This window comes from Pipistrellus kuhlii, unplaced genomic scaffold (genome assembly GCF_014108245.1).
Source record: "Pipistrellus kuhlii isolate mPipKuh1 unplaced genomic scaffold, mPipKuh1.p scaffold_m20_p_2, whole genome shotgun sequence".
In the NCBI taxonomy this organism is placed as follows: domain Eukaryota; kingdom Metazoa; phylum Chordata; class Mammalia; order Chiroptera; family Vespertilionidae; genus Pipistrellus; species Pipistrellus kuhlii.
Window position 1 is genome coordinate 127,360,367 of NW_023425515.1, and position 27,649 is coordinate 127,388,015.

A 27,649-nucleotide genomic window follows, 5' to 3' on the forward strand; every position below is an offset into this window, starting at 1 on the left:
TTAAATTTCAGAATTTAAGAAAAATGCTTTTGATTTCTCAAGTTTAGGCAACCCTACTTAATTATCCTCTCTTACCTGCCTCTTCCTTAATTGCACTAACAGCTCCTGAGGTCTGATTCTTTATGCTAGGCAAATCGTTTGGACCATCAAAGAATTATAAATATCTCCTGAATAAAAGGACATGTTAACTAAGAGTCAAGAAAATGTTGAGAAAATTTCTCAACAAAATGAATGTTACCTAATTGTTCTAAATTAAAGGAATAAAAATAGTTAACATTTGTGCCAAGAACTGTTTTAAGCTCAGTATGTGGCTTATCTTATTCTTTAAAACAATCTATAAGGTAAGTATTATTATATACCCATTTTACAGATAAAGGAACGAAGTATATAGAGCCTAATGTGGTGAGCCAAAATTCAAATTTGGGCCAAGTGACTTGAGAGCCTCCTGGGAAAATTTTCATAGTTCTGAAAACCGTCCACTGGCAAGATGATTTTGACATACCTGTGAACAGCCCCACTCCTCAGAGTTATTTTTTCCGTGACCATCTGTAGTACATGATCCCACTGGTTCAAGGCTTTTCTAGGAATGAGGAGGCGAGATGCTGGGCTTATGAGGTCTCCATTTGCAATCAAGCTGGACAAAAAGCAAAGCCAGTGAGCCATATTATCTGACAGAGTGATGCCACTATAATTATAGTGCAAACCCCAAACTAAAAGGAAACCACCAGCCAATTTCAACTTGAACTGTAAAGGCCTCCAACTTACAAGATAGTACAGGGTTCCTGAAGTGGTTTTCTAAATCGAGCTGACACGTTGATCCTGCTGTGGATTACTGGTTTTACCTTTAAAAGCAAAGAAATACAATTCACTAAACTTATGTTAGTTGCTTCCTATTGAGACAAAACTACAGGTTTCCAGGGAACTAGCTGAGACCTGTTATGCCTGTGTTAACATCTCTCTGGGCTCATCCTCTATCAAAATTATGTGGCCTTAACAAAGCTCTCAAGAAAATTGTCTGCCCCTGATCTTACTAACACAAACACTGTTGGGCTGTTATGAGAATTTCAGTGCTTTTTGGAAAACAACAATAAAACACTGGTAATCCTATAAAATACTGAACCCTGAAGTTCCCTCTGGCCACAAATCTGTCTTGTCACCTCTCCTCACTTCACCTACTTCCTGAATCTAGACCCCATGCAACTTGACCTTATACTATTCTCTTCAGACTAACTCCGTCACTTTTTCTCAAATTTGCTTCTTCCTTATTCATCAACTGCCATTGAGCCAATGCCCTCAGTTCCTGAACTCCTTGCATCTGAATGGGTCTAGTAATCTTTCCATCCTCATTGCTTCTAGAATCTAGGCTGCTATTAGGAAGAACCACATGGCTCCCTGGTACCTTCTCACCAAGCTTTTGCATCAGCCAGACTCATCCTCCTCTCAAGTCCATTACTTCTTACATTTCCAACAGTGAATAATCCAAATCCCTACATCTCATCTTAAACCCTAAAATCCCACCCCAAATACTCAGCAGATCATTTCTTTCCAACTGATCATTCTCAGCAGATCAAACTTTAAGAAGCCAAAAGGCCTGCAGCCTTTTACCCTCTGTATCCTGTCCATCCCACCTCATCTGCATCTTCACTGCTTTTCACCCTTCTGCCTGTCTCATAAGAAGGATCTTCATCCCTTTACAAAGCTCACCCCCACCTAGAATGTGTCCCCTGATGGCTCTATTTCTCCCATTATCTAGGCTCCTCCACCGCCACATGGGATCTTCAATTTCTCCCTTAGCCCTATCAAGCACTACCCCATCCTCATATATCCTCCTCCTCCACATTCCCACTTCCTCCTGCCCACATCCTGTCTTGGATATTCTGTTATCCAGTTTCCATCTCTACCACTGAAAGATAATGCCCAGCTCTTAGGCATGGCCTATAAGAACCCCATGGCCAACCATTGCTTGCTTATAGTTTCCTCGCCTCCTACCAATACTTCTTCCATGCAGACCCCTGGTAGTACACTTTACACAAACTAGCCTACTCCCCTCCATTCCCCAAGCACGCCAGGCTTCCACCTCTGTGCCTTTGTGTATTGTGCCCCTCTGCATACAATGCCCTCCTCATTTCTCCATTCGCTGGGCCTATCTCATTAATCATGGGTCTTCCTCTATTCATTCTTCCTTTGCTTTCTGTCTCAAACTGCTACTGGGGGCTTCCACTCCCCAATTTGAAAAGAAACTTATAAGCAAAGGAAACTGATAAATAAAAACAGCTAACATTTATTGCACTAGATTTAATGGAAAGCACTGTGCTAAATTCACATGCGTTATATATTATTTAATCATCAAAGCCATATCCTGAAGTACAATAACTATTGCCCCATTTTACAAGGGAACAAACTAGAGCATAATTAATTTGTTTAAAATATTGCATATATAAGGAGCCGAGTAGTTAGTAAGCACATATATAGGAATTCTAACTATTGGTTATATACTTTACTAGTTATTTTAGAGATCAAATATTAACCCTAAATAATTTATAGTACTTTCTCCTTTTTCAAAATATATTTTTTTGAGAGGGACAAAATGCATGAATTTTCCTGCCTCTCACTAGTGACAAAAAAAAAATTTGCAGTGCCTACTAGTTGTATAATATATGTTCGTTAAAATTTAATTAAAAGATACACTGATCTAAGGCATATGAATCAATGAAACAAAATAGAGCAATAAAATAAACCCACACATATATGGTCAGTTTATTTACAATGAAGAAGTCAAGAATATATGTACAATGTGAAAAGAACAATATTTTCATGCAAACTAAACAGCCACATGCAAATGAATGAAACTGGACCCCTATATTACATCATACACAAAAATCAACTCAAAACCAATTAAAGACTTAAATATGAGATCTAAAACCATAAGTCCTGAAATAAAACATAGGGAATGAGCTCCTTAGCAAGAGATAACAAGTGTTGGTCAAAATGTGGAGGAAAGTATACCCTTGTGCATTGTTGGTAAAAATGCAAATTGGTTCAGACAATATGGAGGTTCCTCAAAAAATTAAAAATAGAAATACCAAATGATCCAGCAATCCCACTTCTGGATATTTATTTAAAGGTAATGGAAATAGTATATTTGAAGAGATATTGGCACCCCCATGTTCATTGCAGCATTATTCACAGTAGTCAAGACACAGAAACTATTTAAGTGTCTGGATAAAGAATATGTGATTCCAGATACCCGCGCACACACACCTGCACACACACACACACACAGTGGAATATTATTCAGCTGTGAAAAAGAAGAAACTTCTGCCACTTGTGACAACACAGATAGATCTTGAAGGCATTATGCTAACTGAAATAAACCAGACAAAAAAAGAAAAAAACAAAAAACTGCATGCTATCACTTATATGTAGAATCTTAAAAAAAAAAAAAAAAAAAAAAAAAGTCAAACTCATAGAAAAGGAGAGTAGAAAAGTGGTGGCCAGGGAGGATGGGGAAATGGGAAGAATAACCAGATATGAATGTTCAGCTAGAAGATGAATAAGGTCATAAGGTCTAAGGATTCAATGTACAACATGGAAGAAAAAAAGATATTCCAATACAGAATAGAATATTTTTTAATAAGTTTTTATTGTTCATATTATTACAAATGTTCCTTCCCCCCCCCCCACCATTGCTCTCCTCCACCAGGTTCCCACCCCACCCTCTGCCCTTTCCCCTCTCCCCATTGTCCTCATCCATAGGTGCACAGTTTATGTTCAGTCTCTTCCCACGCCCCCCTATCCCCTTTTCCCCAAGAATCGTCAGTTCACTCCCCTTCCATACCTCTGATTCTATTATATTCAACAGTTAATATTGTTCATCAGATTTTTTTAATTTCCTTGGTTTTTAGATTCACTTGTTGATGGTTACGTATTTGTTGTTCATAATTTTTATCTTTGTTTACTTTCTCTTCTGAAAGAACCCCGTTCAGCAATTCATATAATTCTGGTTTGGCGGTGATGAACTCCTTTAGCTTTTTTTTATTAGTGAAGCTCTTTATCTGGCCTTCGATTCTGAGTGATAGCTTTGCTGGGTAGATTATTTTTGGCTGTAGGTTCTTGCTATTCATCACCTTGAATATTTCTTGCCATTCCCTTCTGGTCTGCATGGTTTCTGTTGAGAAGTCAGCTGACAATCGTATAGGTGCTCCTTTATAGGTTACTACCTTCTTTGCTCTTGCTTCTTTTAATATTCTTTCTTTGTCTTTTGCTCTTGGAATTTTAATAATGATGTGTCTCGGTGTGGTCCTCTTTGGATTCCTTTTGTTTGGAGTTCTGTGTGCTTCCTGGACTTGTAAGTCTAATTCTTTCACCAGGTGGGGGAAGTTTTCTGTCACTATTTCTTTCAGTATGTTTTCGATATCTTGCTCTCTCTCATCTTCTGGGACCCCCATAATTCTGATGTTGGTTCGCTTGAAGTTGTCCCAGAGGTTTCTTACATTATCTTCAATTTTCTGGATTCTCTTGCCTTCTAGCTTCTGTAGAGGAGTGTCTTCTGGCTCTTTATGTTCCAAATCTTTGACTTGATTCTTGCGATCTTCCCTTCTGTTTTTAGGACTCTGTAAAATATTTTTTATTTCAGACAATGTATTCTTTATTTCTTGTTGATCCCTTATCATTTCTTGTTGACTCCTTAATTCTAGTTGATCTCTTTTCATATCCTCATAGGCCTTATCCATCTTTTCTAGGAAATTCTTGAAAAACCTTATAAGTGTAGATTTGAACTCTATATCCAGACGCTTTTTGTCCTCCATTTCTTTCGTTTGTGATCTATTTCACAATTACAGATGGGACGGGGTTTCAGGGTGGAGCCTGCAGCTTTGGCTTCCGTCAGCCCCGCCCTATGCGGGTCCTTCAGTGCTCGCTGATGCAGGGGCCTCTAAGAGAAAGGTGCCCTCGATTTTCGCCTGCTGCCAAACAGTCTATGCTCTCCCCCAATGAGCCCGGTATTGGGGTTCAGTTCAGTTGGAAGTGGAGTTGGAGGTGGCGTTCAGAGCAGTCTGGAGCCCCAGTCTCCTTCCCGTCAGGGAGATCCCGCGGCACAGCCGACCGTCCCTTCTCTGCGCACAGTGTGCGCGCCTCCGGGACCTCCTTTTGCCTCTCCCCGGGGTTCCGCCTTACAGCCCGGCTCCCTATGGCTGAGCCTGAGTCCCCAGGGTCTGGCCTAAAACTGGCGTTCAGAGCAGTCGGGGGCCCAGCACAGTCGGAGTTTTATCTCCTTTCCGCTACGGAATGCCCGCCAGGCACTCGGCCTCCCTCCTCTCCGGCTCCATCCTCTCCACGAGCCCCGTCTCCGTACCTTGGGCTTTTCCAGCTCCTCCACGCCTCCTCCTGGTTTTCTCCTTGCTTCTCGCTGTAGAATTTCCAGTCAGTCAACCTTCCTGTAGTTCTGGGCAATGTCCGTTTTATATTTTAGTTGTATTTTACTGAAATTGTTGTGTGCGGCTGCAGCTAGGTGTTCACCTGGGCGCAGCCATCTTGGATCCCTCCTCCAGAATAGAATATTTTTAATTCAATCAAAATAATTTTACATTTTAAACCCAGAGATTCTTGGACCTATACCAACATTTACAGTGAGGTTGACTTTTTTTTTTTTAATATTTTATTGATTTTTTTACAGAAAGGAAGAGAGAGGGATAGAGAGTTAGAAACATCGATGAGAGAGAATCATCTATCGGCTGCCTCTTGCACACCCCCTACTGGGGTTGTGCCCACAACTAAGGTACATGCCCTTGACTGGAATCAAACCTGGGACCTTTCAGTTCGCAGTCCAATGCTCTATCCACCGAGCCAAACCGTTTCAGCTGATGTTGACTTTTTTTAAAAAGATATTTAATAGGAAAGGCAGGTACCTAAACAAAATTCAAATAGTAAAATGGGGCAAAGGGAGAAAAGCAAATGCCCTCCCACCACCATGTTGCAACCAGAATCAGAATGTCCCTTTAAACATTAGTCTACACAGACATAAGCATATTATCTCATCCTTACTAATAAAAGGCTAAATAGTCATCTCGTCCTCACGTGTAATGCCCTCATGCCATCACCAGATGGCTGCACACACAGTGGAGACATGCTTCCAGTGGCCCCATGTGTGCGTCGTGGAGGCAGGACCCCTGGCTTCAGCCTACCTCTTTGGGGCAATCCATTAAGGAGCCATGGATGGGTGGGTGGGGCCTACCTCTTTGGGGCGATAAACTGTGGGGCTCCCGCATTTTGAGAGGGCACAGGCCAGGCTGGGGGACACCCCCATACACCAGAGTGCACAAATCTCATGCAATGCGCCTCTAGTGAACATATAATTTTTAAACACAGGTAATATCCTGCTATATCCCTTCTTCTGTGCCTTCCTTTTTCACGTAGCAATGTACCATGGATACTGTTCGATAGTGGTACTAGAGAAAGGGTTGCTTCATTCTTTATAGCAGCTGTGTATATCCCACTCTGAAGACATGCCATGGCTTATTTAATCTATCCCTTAATAATGGTTTCCAAACTTTTGCTATTGCAATTAGTGCCATGATATGTTTCCTTGGAGATACTCATTTGCATAAATATGTAAGTACTAGAGGCCCAGTGCATGAATTCATGCACAGGTGGGGTTCCTTGGCCAGGCTTGTGATCTGGGCCTATGGGGAGAGGGGCGGGGAGGCTGGCTGGGGGAAGAGCCAGGAGAGGTTGGCCAGTCAGGCCCCCACATCAGGGCCAATCAGGGGAAAGGACAATGAGAGCTTGGCAGGTTTGGGGTGGGGACTGAGGGAGGTTGGCTGGCTGCTCCCCCAGCATCATCGAGGCCAATTTGGGGAGCCAGCTGTGGGGAAGAACTGCAGGAACTTGGCCAGTTTGGGGGAAAGACCTCAGGAGGTTGGCCAACCAGGGGGAGGGACCATGGGAAGTTTGGCTGGCTGGCCTAAGGGAGGGACCAGGAGATCTTGGCCTGTTGTGGGAGGTTGGCTGTGGGAGTGCACTGACTGCTAGGGGGAAGCTCCTGTGTTGAGTGTCTGCCCCCTGGTGGTCAGTGCACATCATAGTGACCGGTCAACCAGTTGTTTCGTCATTTGGTGGTTCGGTTGCTTAGACTTTTCAATATACAGATGTCTGTAGAATAGACTATTAAAATTGAGAACTTGCTAAAGAAATAAGCTTTTTTGTTGTTGTTAAATGGGATTTATTGAAAGCTTAGTCTTTTCTTTTCCTTTTTTAATATATTTTATTAATTTTTTACAGAGAGGAAGAGAGAGGAATAGAGAGTTAGAAACATCAATGAGAGAGAATCGTTGATCAGCTGCCTCTTGCACACCCCCTACTGGGGATGTGCCTGCAACTAAGGTACATGCCCTTGACCGGAATTGAACCTGGGACCTTTCAGACCATAGGCCGACGCTCTATCCACTGAGCCAAACCAGTTTTGGCTGAAAGCTTAATCTTGATCAATCTCAAATACCTTGATTTATTTAGTTCATACTATCGCATAGACAATACATCCATTTATATTGCTGTTATATGGCCAGGTGTGGTTTACAAGTCTTTAGGTGACTACAAATCCCTCTCTCATCAATCAGATTGCTTACTCGTAAGGTCAGCATGTTTAACTGCATGTAACTTTTATCAGAAGGACAGGCCTTTCTGACTCTGCTTTGTTAACAGCGTCTTCCCCTTGAAATCCACTTTTTAAATATAGCTACGCTGCCTCCCTGCTCACTTGACGTAAAGCTGCTACCACATCTCTGGTTCTCTGTTGCCTTTTGCTGCTTATTAATTTTTTCCATAACACCTTCATCTGACACATAGTATATTTTATTTATTTGTTTTCCATTTTTCTGGTCCCTATTGTTACTTTTTAGTTACTCCCAATATTAACTACTAATGTACTGATCACACACTTCATACTCGGTTGTTAATTTCTCAAAAGTCTTGCTTACCCACCTTAATTGTTCAATAGCTTACTGGATTATTGAAACCAAGATGAAGATGAATAAGTTATATAAACAAATAACTTAAAAACTTTTGAGTTGGCTAAAATATGTTACTCCTTTTTAGAGCATATGTATTTATAACATACAGAATTTCATAAATAAACATGATTTTAAAAATAATTACAGTGGTGCCTCACACAACGAACTTAATTCGTTCCAGGAGCAAGTTTGTTATGCGAAAAGTTCGTTATGTAAAACACGTTTTCCCATAACAATGCATGTTAAAAAAAATAATTCGTTCTGTAGCATAAAATATGCTAAGATGACATAAAAAAGATAAATTTTTTGTTATGATTTTTATTTAGATACATCTAAAAACATAATTTAAAAAAAAACACACACACATTTTTTTAATTTTAAGACAGACTAAGTAGAGTCTACCGAATCTTGCACATCTTCATCCATTTTCTGCTTTTTGGCCGATGGTTTCATGAAAAACCTGTCCAAAGTCGTTTGTTTTTCTCTTTTCTCCAACATCTGCCGGAAATAACGGACAAGAGTATCGGAGTAAAGATCGTTGATCCTGTTTGCTTCAGCTGAATCCGGATAGTGGGCATTGGTAAACTCCTGAACTGCTTTCCATTTGACCAGGATGTTCTTGATGTCAGCAGTTGGGATTGGTTGATTGTTTGATTGTTGCTCCTCGTTATCAGATGACGCTTCCCTTTGAGCATTGTCCTGTTGCTGGACCAGAAGTGCTTGGAGCTCTTCAGTTGTCAGCTCTTCTTCGTGTTCCTCAATAAGCTCCTCTACATCCTCTTCCTCTACCTCTAATTCCAACCTTTGGGCCACTGTGATGATGTCCTTCACCACTTCTGTGTCATCAACTACTGCTTCTTCCTGGGTCCACAAAGGCACAAGCATCTTCCAAGCAGAAATGAGGGTCCTTTGTGACACTTCTTCCCAGGCCTTCTGTATAAGTCGTATTGCCATAAGGACATCAAATTTCTCCTTCCAAAACTTTCGGACAGTCATATTGTCTCCACCAAACTCGCATTCTTCAAACACCTTATTAAAGAGGGCTCTAGTGTAGAGTTTTTTAAAGTTCGCAATAACTTGCTGATCCATTGGCTGAAGAATGGATGTGGTGTTTGGTGGCAAATACTGCACCTTGATAAAAGGATAATTTTCCTGCAATATTTCCTCTAGGTCTTTTGGGTGAGAAGGGGCATTGTCAAGTATCAGAAGGGCTTTGAGCGGCAGTTCTTTTTCCAGCAAGAATTTCTTCACGGCAGGAGCAAAGGTTTCCAGAATCCATTCGTTGAAGATAACTTGGGTCACCCAGGCTTTTTGATTGGACTTCCAATGGACGGGCAGTTTGGACTTAATAACGTTATTTTTCTTGAAAATTCTTGGATTTTCAGAGTGATAAACCAATAGAGGTTTGATCTTGAGGTCTCCGCTGGCATTAGACGAAAACATAAGGGTAAGACTGTCCTTCATGGCTTTGTGTCCTGGCAATTTCTTCTCCTCTTTTGTAATGAAGGTTCTGCTCGGCATTCTTTTCCAGAAAAGACCCATTTCATCGGCATTGAACACTTGTTGTGGGCAGTATCCTTCATCCTTAACACATTTTTGAAAGTTAATAGAGAACTTTTCTGCTTCTTTCTTGTCAGCACTGCCAGCCTCACCATGCATAGTAACGCTGTGGATTCCACACCTTTTCTTAAATCTAAAAAACCACCCCCTGCTGGCTTTGAATTCTTCTTCATTATCTTGATTGCTGCTACTTCCAGGGACGTTTTTCTTTAGATCGTCATAAATTCTCTTGGCTTTGTGACAGATAATATCTTGGGTTGTTACGTCACCTTTCACCTGCCTGTCCTTAATCCAAATCGCTAATAGCCTCTCCATTTCCTCGTGGATTGAAGACCTATGTTTTTCATGAAATAGTTTTGATACTCCTTTGGCTACTTTGGCTGATTTGATTGCATCCTTATTTGTCAAAATGGTGAAAATGGTGGTCTTGCTGAGGCCAAACTCTTTGACGAGGTCACACTGTTTTACCCCACATTCACTCCTTCTAATTATTTCCTGTTTCATTTCAACAGAAATCACCTTCCTGCTTTTTTTTAGAAGCCATGATATAAAAAAAATATTGAGTTTAACTTAAAAGGACGACTGCCGTGATACGTGCGTGATTTAATTCGTAATGAAGAACGATTGCCGCGATACGTGCTTAAGTTAAGCACAGTGACTAACGACTGCCTGCAGTGCCTGCGCGGAAAGATGCAATACATCGGCAGCGATCGTGGAAGCTCGGGCGAAGCAGTCGTGGAAGCTCGGGCAAAGCGGTCGTGGAAGTTCAGGCGACTTCGTTGTGTGAAACGAAGTTTGTAGTATGAATCATGAAATGAAGTTCGTTGTGTGCAGCGTTCGCTGTGCGAGGCGTTCTTTATGCGAGGCACCACTGTATATAACTTTATCCTAAGTCTATAAGTTGTTACTTGAATTAAAGCAACCCATCTGCTTGGACATTTTTTTTTATTCATTTATAAGACAAATACTTCCCAAATGTTCATGATTGACCAGCTGAACTGAAGCTTAATCTTAAATATATATTTCTTTGAGTCATTATAGTAAAAATAATGTAAATAGTCTGTCTTCAGAAATACTAATAAAATAATCTTAAGAAGTAATCCAAGTAATATATCTGAATTTTTAAAAAAATGCAAAACCATTATATGAAATAACTGAAACTTTTTCTTTTAAAAAGAATTTTTCTACTGACATCTTAAATAATAAATAATAAAAATTTTAAGTTAAATCTACTGCATAGAAGGAGTTTTCCAGAGTCCTTATCAGGTCACTTGGTGCTAATCTAGAAATTTCAAGGGGTTATATAAAGGGAAACATATTAAATTAGAATGTTTTTGAATTTGTAAATTTTATTAGTAAACCATATACTTTCCCTAGTCCTTTGAAAATAAATAGCATTTAAAATATAAGAATAATGTTAAGTGTTAACACATCTAGATACAGAGGATATATGCATAGGGATGGACTAAGAGGTACTCCCACTCAAACCCCTAGGTCCCAGGAATGGTGTTAGTTGTATAATTTGTGACCATGAAAATATATCAAGGCAAAACTCAGACTTTGGGTCCAGCAGAGCTAATACTCCTATTTGGTTGTGTCCATTGGTGAGAGAATCCCCACCAACCAAAAGTAGGATATACTTATAACTGACTTATGCCTTTAGTCTGCACTAGGCCAAAATTACCTTAGAAAACCCATTTTATTTGGATATTGAAAAGTAGGCAAACCTGGTGAACCAGAGAGAGGGGTCATTCTTTGAGTATAATGATAGATAGATGAATAGATAAATGGGTAGATGATAGATAGATAGATAGATAGATAGAGCTAGATGATATATAGAGATAGATAGATAGATAGATGATAGATAGATAGATAGATAGATAGATAGATAGATAGATAGATAGACAGACCACATATTTGGCTAAGATGCTTCTTGGAAGTCACAGGTGGCAAAAGTGACTTAACCATATTCACTTGGCTGGAATGAGGTAAGCCAGGCTCTAGCGCAGACTTTTGGTAACAAATCCCATGTGCTTTCCAATATATCAGTTTGTCTCTGGTATCTTAGACTGTATTTATATCACAAATGGTCATTCCCAAAACAAAAATAAAAACCCACCAATGCTTCTTGTGAAACTGATTAGTCTAAGTATGTAATTTACCTTAAATTCACAAATTCCACATGATAACATAGCAGGACATCACAGTGACTGTGTAAAATTCAAATTAAAATCTTCATTACTCAAAAATATGAATCTATTTGTTATATATTAAAAAAATCAACAAAACTAAAAGTGTTGCTGTGAAAATATATATATTTGAAATAAGAGCAGAATCTACAAACTGAGTAACTAGTTCCAAATTCCAGGACTAATTGCCAATTCAATACCTCCTATCTTATTTTCTTGCTCTGTAAAAATAGGGATAATCCTACTAAATTAGCCCAAAGGGATGCTCCATGAACTAATTAATGAAGTGGCAATACAACCCCCTGAGGCTGTTAGGCTGCATGCTTCAAAGAATCCATCTGCCTCAAATCTCAGCACTCGCCATTTCCAGAAACCTTAAGTCAGGAAAACCAAACTCAGTCTAAGGACCTGCAGAAATGATGCTATTAAACCAACACCATCACAAAAGCCTAATGACCACTGACTTCTTGTAAAAGCTCATCATACAATTTGAAAACTCAAATCTGAATCATATAGAAAAACTCAATTTTAAAGAACATATCAGGTCTTTGTGACTGTCTATAAGACAGACTTAAATATTAAGGAAAAAGTTAAATAGTAAAGTTATATATTTGCAAAATATAGGCCAACCTACACAAAAAATACTTTGTTTTTTATTCTGTGGATTTAAAAAAAAAGTGAGTTCTCAAAATGGTAACCTTGAGGAAATTTTTGTTACTGATTGAAAAAGATAGCACATAGCATAGAAAAGAACAAAGTCCTTCACAAAATATGGAATCATTTTCTACCACTTTTTATAAATGAAAAGGGATAACAATTTTTAAAAGACAACAGAGTAAGAAAATAACTTACCCTGGAGGTAATATATCTGCTGAATACAAGCTATCGTTTATTCTAAAGAGCTTCCTTAAATAACCACCCATGTTTTTTCAACATTACTATTTTTTATATGGAAGAAAGATCAGCTAAAATGCCTGATGCATAGTGATGATATGACCCACCAGGTTGAGCATGTCCTGTGTTGATAGTATGTATCATAACTAACAATTAGAAAGTGCATCTATCAGAAGATAGTTCATGCCAGGAACATCTCCTAGACTTCATGAAATGAAACCATTTATCATGAAGATACCCCAGATGCATGGACTGCAAGAGAAACTCAAAAAATGAAAAGCTACATAGCAAGAAGTGAGGACAGAAACCGAAGTTTTCCAAAGGAAAGTTGATTCACCTTCTTGGATTTCTACTGATAGTGCTACATCAAATCTTAATAATTACAAGTTTTGCCTTATCCTAATCTGCAGTTTAACACAGATCTTCTGAGACAGAAAAAATACATAATTTAACTATCATTATCTGTCATTTTTTCATATCTCAAGAAATAAATTCTGATAATTGGTATAAAATTTAATAAATAAAATGCATCTGCTGGGCTTATGTCATTTCCATCATTAAATATGTTAGTGTTTTTCTTTCCATTTTCAAGTAAACTAAGAGATAGTTCCACTTTTGGAGGTAGAAGGTTGTAGGAGACTACTGTTCCCGACATGACAACAGAAATTGAGAGATAAGCTAGAAACCATAATTTTTTAAAGTGCATCAAAGATCTTGAGATGCAAAGAAGTCTGAATGAACTAAATTCCAGAAAGGGATGAACCTCTCCAACTGAGAGGAAACCTACAGCTGCTTTCATACCCAGGGGCACAGCAGGCAGAGAAACATACCTTCCCATAAATGGCCAGCCAGTGTGTGAACTGGTATGACAGAGAAACCCAAGAGCAAGTCTACACTGCCCACCAATTCTCCCCCATGAGGTTGTCTCTAAGTGCACATAAGTGCAACAAAGCTAAGAGCAGGGTAAAAGAGCAGGGGGGGAAGCCCCATGGTGAGGAAAGCTGGGGGTGGAGTGGAAAGCGGGGAGTGGAACTAGGAGGGAATGAGGGAGAGAGAGAGAGAGAGAGAGAGAGAGAGAGAGAGAGAGAGAGAGAGAGAGAGAGAGAGATATGTAAATAGCTAATAGCCAACAGTTGAAATAAAAGTAGTGATATCTCTCTAGAATGTCACCAGTATTAAACCCAAAGCCCTGCTGGAGAGAGGGAAAGACCTGATTCACCCACTAAATGTTTGAAGCCACTGGTGAAGTAAAACTAAAGCTACAATTCATTCTACACCCAGCTCAACAATGGCTTACACTGAGATTAGACCCTCACACTCGCAGCTCAACAGAAAAAATGGCAGACTTTTTTTCCTGTGGGTAAACACAATCTACTTTAAATTTCTACAGATTTTATACAAAATTGTATACAGAATACCAGTATATAATGAAACTATAAAACATGAAGGTAAAGAAAACAATATGATCCATTATTAAGAGGAAAAAGTACAGTCAAACTCACAAATGATTGTGATGTTGAAATGACCAAATTAAGATTTTTAAATAATTATTATAAATATGTTACAGAAATCAATAAAAAAGGTAGACAAATAGATGAAAGATGGAAAACTTTTTAAAAAATATTTTTATTTCAGAAAAGAAGAGGAAGAGAGAGATAGAAATATCAATGATGAGAGAGAACCATTGATCAGCTGCCTCCTGCACGCTCCCTAATGGGGATTGAGCCCACAATTTGGGCATGTGCCCTTGACCAGAATCAAACCTGGAACCCTTAAATCTGCAGGCCAACACTCTATCCACTGAACAAAAGATGAGAAATTTTAGCCTAGTACTGGAAACTATTAAAAAAAAAAATCACACAAATGAATATTCCAGGACTAGAAAACAGTATATGTGAAATGAAGAATTCATTAGATAGGCTTAATAGCAGCAGATTATACATAATAGAAGAAAGGATGAGTCAACTCCAAGACAAAGATTAAGGTAAAGCACAAGAAAGTAAAAACACAGTCAGTGCATCAGAGATATGTAAAACAAATGATTTAGCATGTGTAATTGAAGCCAGGGAAAGGGGAGAGAGAGAATAAGCCAAAAGAAGTATTTACAGAGTAAATGGCCAAAAGTTTTCCAAAACTGAAGAAAGGTGTCAATTAACAGATCCAAAAATTTTAGTAAGCCCCAATCAGGACAAATACAAAAAGAATCACAGTTAAACTGAAATCACAGAAAATGTGCATATTTAAGTCAGATGAACCAACAATAAGAATTATGACTGGCTTCTCTGAGAAACAATGTAAGCCAAAACACAATATAAGGATATCTTTACTAGTAAAGTGCTGAAAGAAAAAAATGTTAACCTGGAATTTTATATCCAGAGCAAATATCTTTCCAATGGGAGGTAAAATAAAAAACATTTTCTTTCCAGAGAATTTTGTTAGCAGGCCCACACTACCAAAAATATGTAAAGAAAGCTCTTCATAGTGATGGGAAGTAATATCAAATGAATGTCTGGATCTGCATAAAAGAATGAAAGACATTTGAAGAAAATATAAAGTCTTAAAGACTATTTTAAAGCAAAAAGAATAGTAATGACTCATGATATTTGTAACATGTAAAAGCAAAATATTTCACAATAATGCAAAGTACAAATGAAGATAAATGAAATAATACTGTAATCAAGTTCTTTGTCTTCATAAACTGGTAAAATATTTGAAAGCAAACTAAAATAAGTTAAGAACACACACTGTAAACTCTAGAGTAGTCACTAAATAAATCACAAAGAAGCATAGTTAAAAAGCCAATAAAAAGATAAAATGAATTAATTTTTCAAACATTTCATGAATCTAAAGAAGGCAGCAAAAAAGGGAACAACAATAAAAACAAACAAATGTTACTGCAACAACACAAACAATAATAATATGGTAGACTCAAAACAAATCATGCCAGTTAATTTAGTATATGTAAATAAATAAAAACTTCAATCAAAGTATAGAGATGGTCAGACTGAATAAAGAAACAATACCCAAGTATATACTGTTTATAAAAGATACATCTTAATATAATGACATGAGTAGATTGAAACTAAAAGGATGAAAAATATGCCATGCAAATATTAATCAAGGAAATCCAGATTTTCTGATCAATGCAAGATTATAAGAGATACATAATGCCTGTTTGCTCTATTAATTTTCATAACAGATTCATATTAAAGGGGTTTTAATTAAACAGGTATATAAAGTTGGATATTTCTTACAAAATATATCCTATATAATATCTGGCATAGTAAAATATCTTTTTCTAGTATTATACTGTTTTAAACTAAGGAAAATTAATTTTCAAAAATACCATTAATCTGAAATATTATAGCTCCCAAATGTTTTGGACATATGATCTATGATATGGAAGAAAGCACAAATAAGGAATGTAACTAGAAACTCCATCATAGCTCGGCAAATGTCTGAATTCCATCATTCTGTGACCATTCTCAGTTTCCTATATTAAGATCTGCTTTTCTGCACAAGCCTACATGTCAGTACTTTACCCAGGGTTCCATCTCTTCGCAACTTAAACATACTCTCTCCCTGGTCAAATTTATCTAAACCCAATGTTATTTATTATCAACATCATTTTGCTAATAATGATCAAATCTCTATATCTGTAGTCAGCTCTTTCTCCTGATTACCATCAAATATCTATCTTTAGTCCAGATCTTTCATCTAACACTAAACCTGTATAATAGATAATGTCTATTACTTTTACAACTGTTAAAAGACAGTTAAGCCCAGCTGCCATGGCTCAGTGGTTGAGTGTTGACCTATGAACCTGGAGGTCAAGGTTTGATTCCCGGTCAGGGCACATGTCTGGGTTGTAGACTCCATCCCCAGTGTAGGATGGGGCATGCAAGAGGCAGCCAATCAATGATTCTCTTTCATCACTGATATTTCTATCTCTTTCTCCCTCTGAAATCAATACAAATATAAATTTTTTAAAAGACAGTTAAGACAAAAATTTGTAAAATTTGTTATATCTAAGCACTCATCAATTCATCACTCTATAAAACAAGAATTATTTTGCATTATTAAAATTTGCATAAATCTTCAACAATCATTAAGGCACTTGAAAATATCTAACACAAGACACATCATTACTCATTTTTTACACATCATTTTTCAGGGAAAACATAAGTTTACACTGAAAAATACATTAAAATTTATAAAATATTTTCATTTATAGTGACATTTGTTTATCAAAATAACATTATGAGGTTAGTATTATTCCAGCTGTTTAGGTAGGAAAAGTTGAGCCTCTTTACCCCTCAAGGGCATACAATGAACAAAGAAGCAGTCACAAGAAGCCATTCCTGATTCCCAGTGCAGGGCTCATTCCTGTTGCTCAAGACAGAAACTGGCCACTAGAAGTTGTAGACACATATTTACACCCATTTAATAAGACATTTCTTGAATTATACATCAATGAAAATATGCAAACATTTATATATTGGCATATCTAGATGGCCCTCTTATTCAGTGATCTCAGTGTCTTTTCAAGACTACTCAAGTTTCTCTCTCCTTGGCTAATACCTATCAAATAGGCTTTACATGATTATACCGGCATAATTTATGGAACTCCAATTTAATTAAAATTGAAATCATTTAAACCCCCCCCCCAAACTCCTAGAAATTCCAGAAAGGCATGTGGCAAAATCTGTACAGCCACTTAAATATTATGGAGAGAATATTTTCATCAACAATGTTATATAATAATAAATATCCCAATCACTCAAACTTCAGTGAGAACCTAGTTATAAAAGATGTCTCTAATTATAATGAACAGAACATTCCCAGAAGGGTCCAATTAGTTTCTCTGAGCTGATGAAACTGCTCTTCTGTTCCTGGGTCCCCTGCAGGTCCCCATGTTTGTTGTACCCAGTCCAGGGCCTGATTCCCTGAGGAAGGGTTAGGATTCACCTGTTCGGTGAGGATTTTCATCTCTTATTCAGAGGGTTATTTTTCTGCCAATAAAGGATACATTAGCATCAGTCAGCAGATTTGTCTTTTGAACTATTCTCTAAATTAAAACAGGAAACAATTCAAAACAAATGTTGAATATGGGTTCATCAATTGTAACAAATGTACCACTCTGGCAGAGGATGAGGATGATGGAAGAGGCTGTGTATGTAGGGGCACATGGGAATCGGTACCTTCATCTCAATTTTGCTGTGAACCTAAAACTGCTTTGAAAAATAGCATCCACCAAAGACTGTGACCCCCCAAAATTAGATGCCCATGATAAGTAATATCCTTCTTGGAAATTCTTTAGAAGCATATATTTAAATAAAATGTCCATAATGTTAAATCTTCTCTTTAAAAAATTGACCATCTATTTTCATCAATTTTGAACTATCAAATCAATTTTCCGGTGTACTTCATTTTTTTAAAACTATTGGCATTCTGGTTTAATTTTCTCTTAATTGTACTTTGTGGGCTGCTTTTTTAAAATCAGTTAATCCTAAGCTTAACTTTATTTACAATGGCTACTTTATCTTATAGAAAACTGAACAGGACTTGAGTCATTTTTAAGGCATTCATAAGTTAAGCCTACATGAGCTTCTGTAATGCTATGCTAAGAGAACAATATGACCCCCATTAAGTTAAAAAATAACCCATTAACCCAGGAGAATTCTTCGGAGAAATTACAGGAACTACTACTAACCAAGCATTAAACAAATAAGTTTTTTAATGGTCACTCTTCTTTTGTATCCCTTCTTAACTCACTAGCTACGTTTACTTTTCACCATTGTCATTCATTGTTTGTTTGGTTTTCCCAAACAGGATTTGGGTTACCAAACCAACCTAGGCAATGGAATGTAAAATTTCCACTAAAAATGCAGAGCCGATAGAAGTGTCTACATAACAATGCAAGATGAAAGTTAGCAATGTTGAGTATGCAGGGGCAGTCCATGTGGGTGGAATGCAGCTTCCACCTGCATTTAAATAACTCACTTGGTCCCCAGGACTCCCGCTGAAGAATGTGCCAACTGTACACGATCTACATTCAGTCCTTCATAAATCCCAAGAACACTATTAACCCAGCAACTGATAGCAAGGGAAATGCCACTAACATGTTTAGCAACTATTAGTTTTTCACCCACATTGCACTGGCTCTGTGCTCCATGCTGAGGACTCAATACTGAGGAGGGCAGACAGGGGACTCCACTCTCACCGAGCTTATGTGTGGGGTGCAATGTAGGTGTGAGAGACAGTAAAGGAGTAAAGTAATGAATAAATGGCATAGCATTATTCAGGGGCACTGGACTGGGAGGCAGCTTCAAACCCTATGAGCTCAGCTCCTCACTGAGTTACCTGAAGCAAGTCCCTTCACCAACCTGTGTAGTCTTGTCTACTAAGCTATAGGATAAGGGGACTGCACTTTGAGCATCTCTAAGTTCCCTTCAAGTTTTCATATTCTCCAAAAATATTAAAGCGTTATTAAAATACAACCTTACAATAAAAATAAATGAAAAGGTTTTAAAATTAAACTAAAAATTATGACCTTGCTAATTCTAAGTGTCAAAGACTTACTAAAAGCAATTGGGATCTCTATGATTTGGAACAGAACATCATTATTTACACCAAACAGAATCTGATATACGTCTCTTCTCATAACTTATAGTAAAATTGACTAGGCTAACTAGGTTTCTGATAAAAATTATTTACAAACTTCAGTTTCAGCTGCTGACTAGAAACCACATAAACAGCCATACGCTTCCCAAGGCAAATATGACAGTCATTAAATTGGAACTAACAAGAGTCAATCTTTCAAAGAAGTCCTGAAGACCAGAAAGGCTCCCTAACGTGGCTGTAATACTTCATGCGGTTTATAGAAGACTCATGAGACCACTGACGCCATTGTCCTAACTGGTTTAAAGGTAGTTCCCTATATCATTATCTTAACCAAAACTATCTGATGTTCTAGTGATGCATGCTTTAGACCTTTTAAAAATATTTTGTTTTTCTTAGACTAGTACTACATCCTAAATTTTAAAATTTAATCATATTTCCCTCTCAGATTAATCTAGCATCAAAAGTTCATGTCCTCCTTTCCCATCTTTATTTAATTACTATACTTCTCTAAAAGAAATATTGAAATACACTTTGTCTCCCAAGAATACTCTTTAAGGTTTTCAGGCTATAAAATTATACATATCTACTTATTATTTTTTTCACATGCCCTGCCCCATAAATCGTCCCAGATAATGTGTGTTTCTGTAGCTTCTTAGTAAGCACTTTCGAATGAAGGAACCTCCCAGGAATCAAATCACCCACATCAACCACCTACCATTATTGCCACAGTTGAGGACACACGAAGCACCCAATGCCAAGAAGAAAGAAAGCTGTCCATGGGTGACATTCTTCTTCCAAAGGAAGAGGCAACTACTAAGAGGCACTCCACATTCAGAAATCTGAAGCTGTCTGCAGTACAATTATCAGAACATATTATAGTTTATCTACTGTCAGCATTGAGTGTCCATTCATTCAATGACGTCTATCATTTATCAGTAACCTACTCTGTGCCAGGCACTGGGGCAAGTGTTGAGTTCTCATCCTATATAATAAAAGGCTAAAATGCAAATAGACCAAATGGCAGAACAACTGGAACAACCAAACAACCGGTCACATGCTGACCATCAGCAGGCGTGCACAGAACATGGTGGCTGTCAGCCATAGAGGGATGGTGGAGCAGGTGAGCAAGGGCACCAAACCAAGGTGGGGTGCCAGTCACTGTCATTGGGGCGAGCCTCTGCTGGTTACTTAAAATTCTTTGCTCCCGCACACCACAATCCCACCTGGCAATCACACCCACTGCCAGCACCACCCTGCTCACACCAGCAACAGGCACCAAAGCTGCCGCTTGCACCTGATGCCGGTGATTAGTAAGTCATGAAAAACAGGGGAACAGTAACACAGGTAGAAACTAAGGCAACATGACAACTAAATGCAATGTGAGAACCAAGATTGGATCCAGGATTAAAAAAAAAAAAAATAGCCGAAACCTATTTTTGTTTGGCTCAGTGGATCCAGCATCAGCCTGCGGACTGAAGGGTCACAGGTTCACATGTACCTTAGTTTCGGGCACATCCCCAGTAGGGGGCATGTAAGAGGCAGCTGATCAATGACTCAATGTTTCTAACTGTCTATCTCTCTCCCTTCCTCTCTGTAAAAAATCAATAAAAAATATATTTTTTTAAAAATACATTCATGGGCAAAATTCTACTAAAATTTGTAAATTAGGTGATTGCATCAATTTTAATTTCCTGTTTACAATAACTACCGTATTTTTTGGACCATAAGACGCTCCGGACCATAAGACGCACCAGTTTTTAGAGAAGGGAAATGAAGAAAAAATGATTCTGAAACAAATAGTGTCCTAAAATATTTTATGTGCATTAAAACCCAACATCACAGTCATAAACACATGTAATCAACCCTGTAAAGTAAACAGCAGCATTTAGAACCATTTTAGAGCAGGGCAAGCACACAGAGACCACACAGAGCCGGGCAAGTAAAAAAACTTTTTTTTTAAAGTATATGTGTAGGCTATATTTGGACCATAAGACGCAGGGACTTTTTCCCCCCACTTCTGGGGGGAAAAAAGTGCGTCTTATGGTCCAAAAAATACGGTAATCTGTGGTTATATATGATGTCAAGAAAGAAAGCTGGGTAAAGTAGGTATATAAGGAATTCTCAAATAGTACAAAGACTACTACTATTTGGCACTTTTGTCTCAATTATTTCAAAATAAAAAGTCAAACAAATGTAATGTTTATCATAAACTAAACATTTGAAATATAGGAGGCCTCCCTTGTCCTGTTTTCACCTCCCTCACCCTGTTTTCTCCCAATAATCAGCCACAACCAACTCTCCATTTATATAATAATATAATGCAATATAATGTAATATAATATAAAATATAATAATATATAATAATTTTAAAAATACCTCCTGAGACACACAACAATAGTTTTTTTATTTGTAACTAGAATAAATTTAAACACTCTGATTGCATTTGACTTCGGGTTTAGTTTCAAAGAAACTAAATGAATCCAAGAGACATGTTGAAAAGCACAACAACAAAGGATAAGCTAAATTTGACACTAAATGACTTCTTGAGCCACTCTAGCAGAGAAAACACAGTTATCTCCAGCAGATCAGTCAAGGGTTTTGTTACTAATATGCAAAAGGTGGGAGGTCTTTTTTTCACATATCAGGCTTACCAGCTCAGAACAATAAGGAACAATGGTTCATTGTTAACCAGTGAACCCTTGCTTAATTGGGAAAATATTTGCATTCTCTTAGGGTACAAGTAGGTCAAAAAACCCTCATTTCCATATCAAAATTGCACCATTCAGGAGGTCAAAGCCTATGATGTAGATAAGATTCAGTAAAGGGTTTCCTTAATTAAAAGCATAAGAAAACCTCAGAAAAGCAACAGTTCAAGACTAGTAATGGCATCTGGACTCTGCTTATGTAATTAGTCCACTGTAAGCTTATCTCCAGCCTGCCCCCAATGAAATACATTCACCTGAGAACAGAAAATGAAGAAGACAACTCTTTTAAGGAAAGCCACATGAAGAAATTAAATTTGTATTTGGCCCATTAAGACCTGAAAAAAAAAACACAAACAAAACCCCACAAGTTTGATACTGTGTGTCTTACTTGGAATTATTAGCAAGAACATCAAAGTTTATTTCCTCTTTTGTCCCATCCTTTTCATAATTTGCTTCCTTTTCTATCTGGAGTGTTTAAATGAGTATAGTACATTAAAGAGCCTTGGCATTTTGGTATTTAAAATATTTCCAAAAATCACACAAGAAAGAGAAGAAAGGATTTCACATCGAATGTAATTAAGTAAGGCCAAGTTCATTTTACTCCCAATCTGCCTGTTGCAGGGTTAGGCTTGGCATCAGGAGGTCTCTGAAGTGAACCTTGATTCTTGGAATAATCCCAAACCAGAATCTCCAGAGCCACCAGGTCCAAACTCAAATACTCCAAATCTAGGAGTGAGGGAGCAAGATGTGCATTTCTTCACACTCTGCCCTTTTTCCACCTCAAATTTGCAGGCCACCATCTTTAATTACTCTGTGAAAAAGATTTGCATTGCAATAAATAATAAAGTCTTCCTGGTGATAGGAAAATCAGCATGGAAGGTAGGTTATGATGTCCAGAGGAGAAACTTGAAAAGTCTTAAAACCTCAAGCACCTCTCCACCTTGGAAGGACAGCGTAGACCTGGGCTCCTATTTGTAAAGGCAGTTGGGCTTTTTGCCATCAACTCTGTGAGACAGGTGTCCCTCATATTGTAACCTAATGTGTACATGAAATATGGTAGCAATCATACTTGGATAAAAACTGCTGTTTGAATTTTAAACCTGCTAAGGCAATTTTACTGTGCCTGGGACCATAACCTTTGAAGATTAACCACTGAACTCTGCTTCTGCAAGATAGGGCCACATTCCAATGTCCAGCAGGATGTGACTGGGAACGACCCTGCAGGCTGACCCCAGTTTTTAGAATATAGTCTTTAGGATTTAGAATTTAGAACAAAGGAAAATTCCTGTGGTTTGAACTGTTGCAGAGTTCCCTCCCGAGTGGTTGGATGGTGCAGGGGGAGAGTTTGAAGAGACTTGCTCTGTTCATCGAGCGATGGGCTTAGGGAGGATGAATTCAAATTCTAAGCAAGGTTACAAGCAGAACTTTCTTTTTTTATTAAAGAGCCAGCCCCATGAGCACTTAATAGTTATCTCGATGCTGGCCTTGAAAACAATACAGTTCTATCCAATTGAAAAAGTGCATCTGGCATGGTATTGAGATTATGGGCATATCTGGTCTCTGGCCTACAAGGTCAGACAGCTAAGTTTATCTTCATCATTCTTCAAACGGGCTAAAGCAAACTAGAAAGCAACATTTTTATCTAGGAAGAACAGCAAATTCCAAACAGCAGTTTGTTGCAAAATAGGGGTTTTCCTTCTCAGAATCTTTAAAAAGAACTACCTGCCCTGAAGCAGTGCAGTTGTGTGGAGTCCGCCTGCGTGTGGTGCTCTTGCGACTGTCCTGGCCAGATATTTCAATAAATCTTTGCCTGCTTTTTTAATAAATCATCAGCCTCCGGTGGTCTTATTTTGAACCCAGGGTGCGACCCCACAACAGTACACACACACACACACACACACACACACACACACACACACACTCACATGGCCTTACAGGTAGCCTAGCACAGACTTTTATTCAGAATTCGCAGCTTTACTTAGATTAACCTGTAAACCCACTTAGATCACCCTAAATGTTATAAGGTTGACATAACCACATCCTGTAATTTACTAAGAGTTTAACAAAAGGGCTGAGACTGGATTAAACTTTCTTCCATACCTATGCCATTCCTGACATTGACAATGGCCACACCTGTCTTCTCAGGGAGGGGCCAGGTTGATTTGCAGACCCAGGGGCTCAAAATTCCTGGGACTGGCCAAGAGGCCCCAAGGACCCTCTAATAACCTCCTCATGAACTTTTCCATTACACCCTCCCTATAATACTAAAATCTCCCCCCGGGGTGAAGATTTACCACCATTTTTGAACATACAATGTATGTACAGGCATGTTTTAGAATGCAAGTAACAGGAATGTTCCCACCTAGACATGTGATGACAAAGCTCACCTTGATGTTTATGCATGATTTCCCTGAATAAAGATGGATCTGATGTTTTGTTTGGGGACAAACCACTTTGAGGAAATGACCCTTCTGCCACATCCCTTTATCCCCCCCCTCCCCGCCCCCCTCAGTGTATCCTTGTCTGCTGGCATACAATAAAGTACATTCCTTCTCATAAAATCTTCTTAAAGTTGTCTTTTTGGCTGGCAACTACTGAGTAATTGGACCTAGTTCAGTATGGTAACAATATCCTGAGGACACCACCAGGGAGTACTAGTACCCTCATCTCCACAGGTTGTTACACAAATAATAAATGAAAAATTTTAGTTATATTAGCACCATGTCCTAGACCAGAAGTTTTCCACAAATGTGTTCCACAAAATGTTCTGTAATTCCAAGGTACGTTTAGCTGTCAGAGTGGATTTTTATTGTTTTTCAAAAATAAATTACCAGCAGAAACCGGTTTGGCTCAGTGGATAGAGCTGTAGTCTGCACACTGAAAGGTCCCAGGTTCGATTCCGGTCAATGGCATGTACCTTGGCTGCGGGCACATCCCCAGTAGGGGGTGTGCAAGAGGCAGCTAATCAATGAATCTCTCTCATCGATATTTCTAACTCTCTATCCCTCTCTCTTCCTCTCTGTAAAAAATCAATAAAATATATTTATTTAAAAATAAATAATAAGTAAATAAATAAATAAATAAATAACTAGAGAAAATCCAAAATGTTTCTCTTCCTCCATCTCTCTCATCTTTGTCATTACACTCACATTGCAGCCTAGATCAGGGTTTATTTCTTAGCATAATAGATAACAAGGTCTGTTTATACTAGACAAATGCATACCTATAAGTGTGAGTTGAAGCACATTTATTTTACCATCTCTCTGACTTTTAATAAAATTAAAAAGACTTAAAACTGTTTTTTAGTTTCATACTCTCCTTATTCTTATCACCATAATACTTAACTGGCCATTTTTTCAGGCCTCCCTTATCCTGCTGAATCCCAGAACAAAAACTAATATAATGTGTAATTATTGCCATCATATATGGGTATATAAAATTTGATCAGTTTCAAATAATATTCCAAAACAGGAAGGAAGGAAGGAAGGAAGGAAGGAAGGAAGGAAGGAAGGAAGGAAGGAAGGAAGGAAAGGACTTCTGTTCTGCTCAACTGAGGTAAATGAAGAAGCATATGTATTTATGCATAATTTGTAATTTTGTTTGCAGGCACACCTACACAAAACTTATAATGCTCCCTGTTGATGGAGAAGAGAAAAGATATGGATAGTCAAAGTACTAGATACTCCAAACATCATTCAAAATTAAAATTCATTAAATCAGCTTTTTTCATTTTGCCAATATATTCACAATCTCGAATCAAGCAAACCTAAAATGATTCTTCAATTGTACAACACATAAACCAACAAAAGGGCATCCTCTTGTAGCTCCCAGGACAGTAAATAAAAAATACAAAATTTAATGATCTCTATAAATAATCCTTAAAATTGAAATTTTCATAAATATTATTAAGAGCCAACTGACATATTTTAGTTATAAAGGAATAGAAAAGAAACCAAGTTTATCTAGCAGAAGAAAAAATATCCCACCATCATTCATATCAATAGAAACCAAGAATAGAAAAAAAACAAGAATGTCTGAAGAACCTTCACTTACATCCTCATTTAACCCATGCCATACAGTGTCCTGCTAATAGTATTTTTGACTGCTGACTCCCCAGAGATGTGGTTTCCTATGTGTATCAAGGGATTCATTTTATATTGTAATATCATCACCCCTCCAGTGTAACCCTGGCACATTGCAAGCAACCACAGCAAACATCTATAGAGTCCTCTCTATGACCATGAATAGGGGACTCCTGGACTCTGAGAGCTGACAATTAATTGGACAGTGTGTGTTTGATGAGGTAAGTAGAATTACAAGAAAACCTCAGTTAAGACAGGTATTGTCATAATCAATTCACAGTCAAGGAAACTGAGTCCATAAAGCAACACAATCCACCATTTTGTATTAATGTCTATGGTGACCTTCTTTGTTAAACTGCTTACTTCAAAGTAATCTCTTCAAATATCTTAAGGGTCTTTAGGAACTGGCAGTATTTGATATGTTTGAATTTCATGTATATAATTAGTTTTCACTGTAGCAATTCACTTTTAATCAATCTATTAACATTATAAACTAATGATGAACATATAGGGTGTTACTAATAAAAAATATTCTTTAAATAAAAACATTTATTTTGCTTCATTTACACTTTAATGTCCAGCATTTGTTACTCCCCAGTAGATGGTTAAAATGGCAAGCACAATGAAATGAGATCTAGATTAATGTTCTTCCATTTTCAAGGAAAATGGTTCTATTGTAGTTTCACTACTTTCAGAAGCATACAGTCCCTGAAAAAAATGAACAAGAAGATCCGTGTGTCACAGCTGTCTATAAATGTTATTTGTTCAAGAACCAAAAGAAGAATACTTCCTCCAAGAGCATACATCTCCTCCATATATACAGAAACTCGATAAGCTCTTCTGCTCAGGTAACAAAGTAATGCTTCATCTCCCGTCTGCTGGCAATGACTTGTCAACAATTGAAGATTTCAAAGTGGATTCTCCTGTGTAGATTTACCTTTAGGGGCTCTTGGATCTCCAGATAATAAAGAGTTTAGATTTCTGTAAAATATCCCAAAAGGGGTATATTTTAGCATATATTTTTGAACTGGCTGTGCTTTGGACACCTGACTATGCCTGCAATGCTTATGAATTCAACTAACAAAGGCCACAACTTACGAAAATATCTTTAGGCAGAGGGAGAATAGTTGAGAATCACTACATTGGTGACTTGTTAAAGCCCAAGTGCATTTCTGTCAAGTTTGTGGCCCATGGCCTATCCTATCCCAGAGGTCTGTTGCCCAAACTAGTGGACAGCACACCTGTGAAATGTTATGCTTCTGTGCCCTTGCTCCTGGCCTTCTCACCTCATCCTCAGTAAATTTAGTGAACTACTCATTTTCCAAGACCCAGTTCCTCTCTGGGGAGCTCTTTCCGTATCCCTTTGGCAGGTAATACTAACTGCATTCCTCTTGGGATGCTCATCCACAGTGGGCTTAAACACCCTGGTACATGTTCACATTGTACTACTGTTGTTTGTGTACACATCTGTCATTCTTGCCTGGACAACAAGCTTATTCCTGGAAAGTAGGAGCCACATATTTCTTATTTTTCACCCCAACCATCCAGTTCAGTATTTGACACATGGTAGATATTCATTTAGTATTTCT

General features: G+C 38.0%; 1 protein-coding gene across 1 annotated transcript in view; it reads right to left on the reverse strand.

The window, feature by feature from the left end:
• Positions 1–27,649, reverse strand: part of DCDC2 (doublecortin domain containing 2) — a 172,332-nt gene that overhangs the window by 121,464 nt on the left and 23,219 nt on the right. Inside the window, exons 3-4 of the mRNA XM_036447028.2 lie at positions 766–842; positions 503–634 (exon numbers count right to left, since the gene is read on the reverse strand). Coding sequence (XP_036302921.1) covers positions 503–634; positions 766–842 — 209 coding nt within the window. The remainder of the gene's footprint in view (positions 1–502; positions 635–765; positions 843–27,649) is intronic.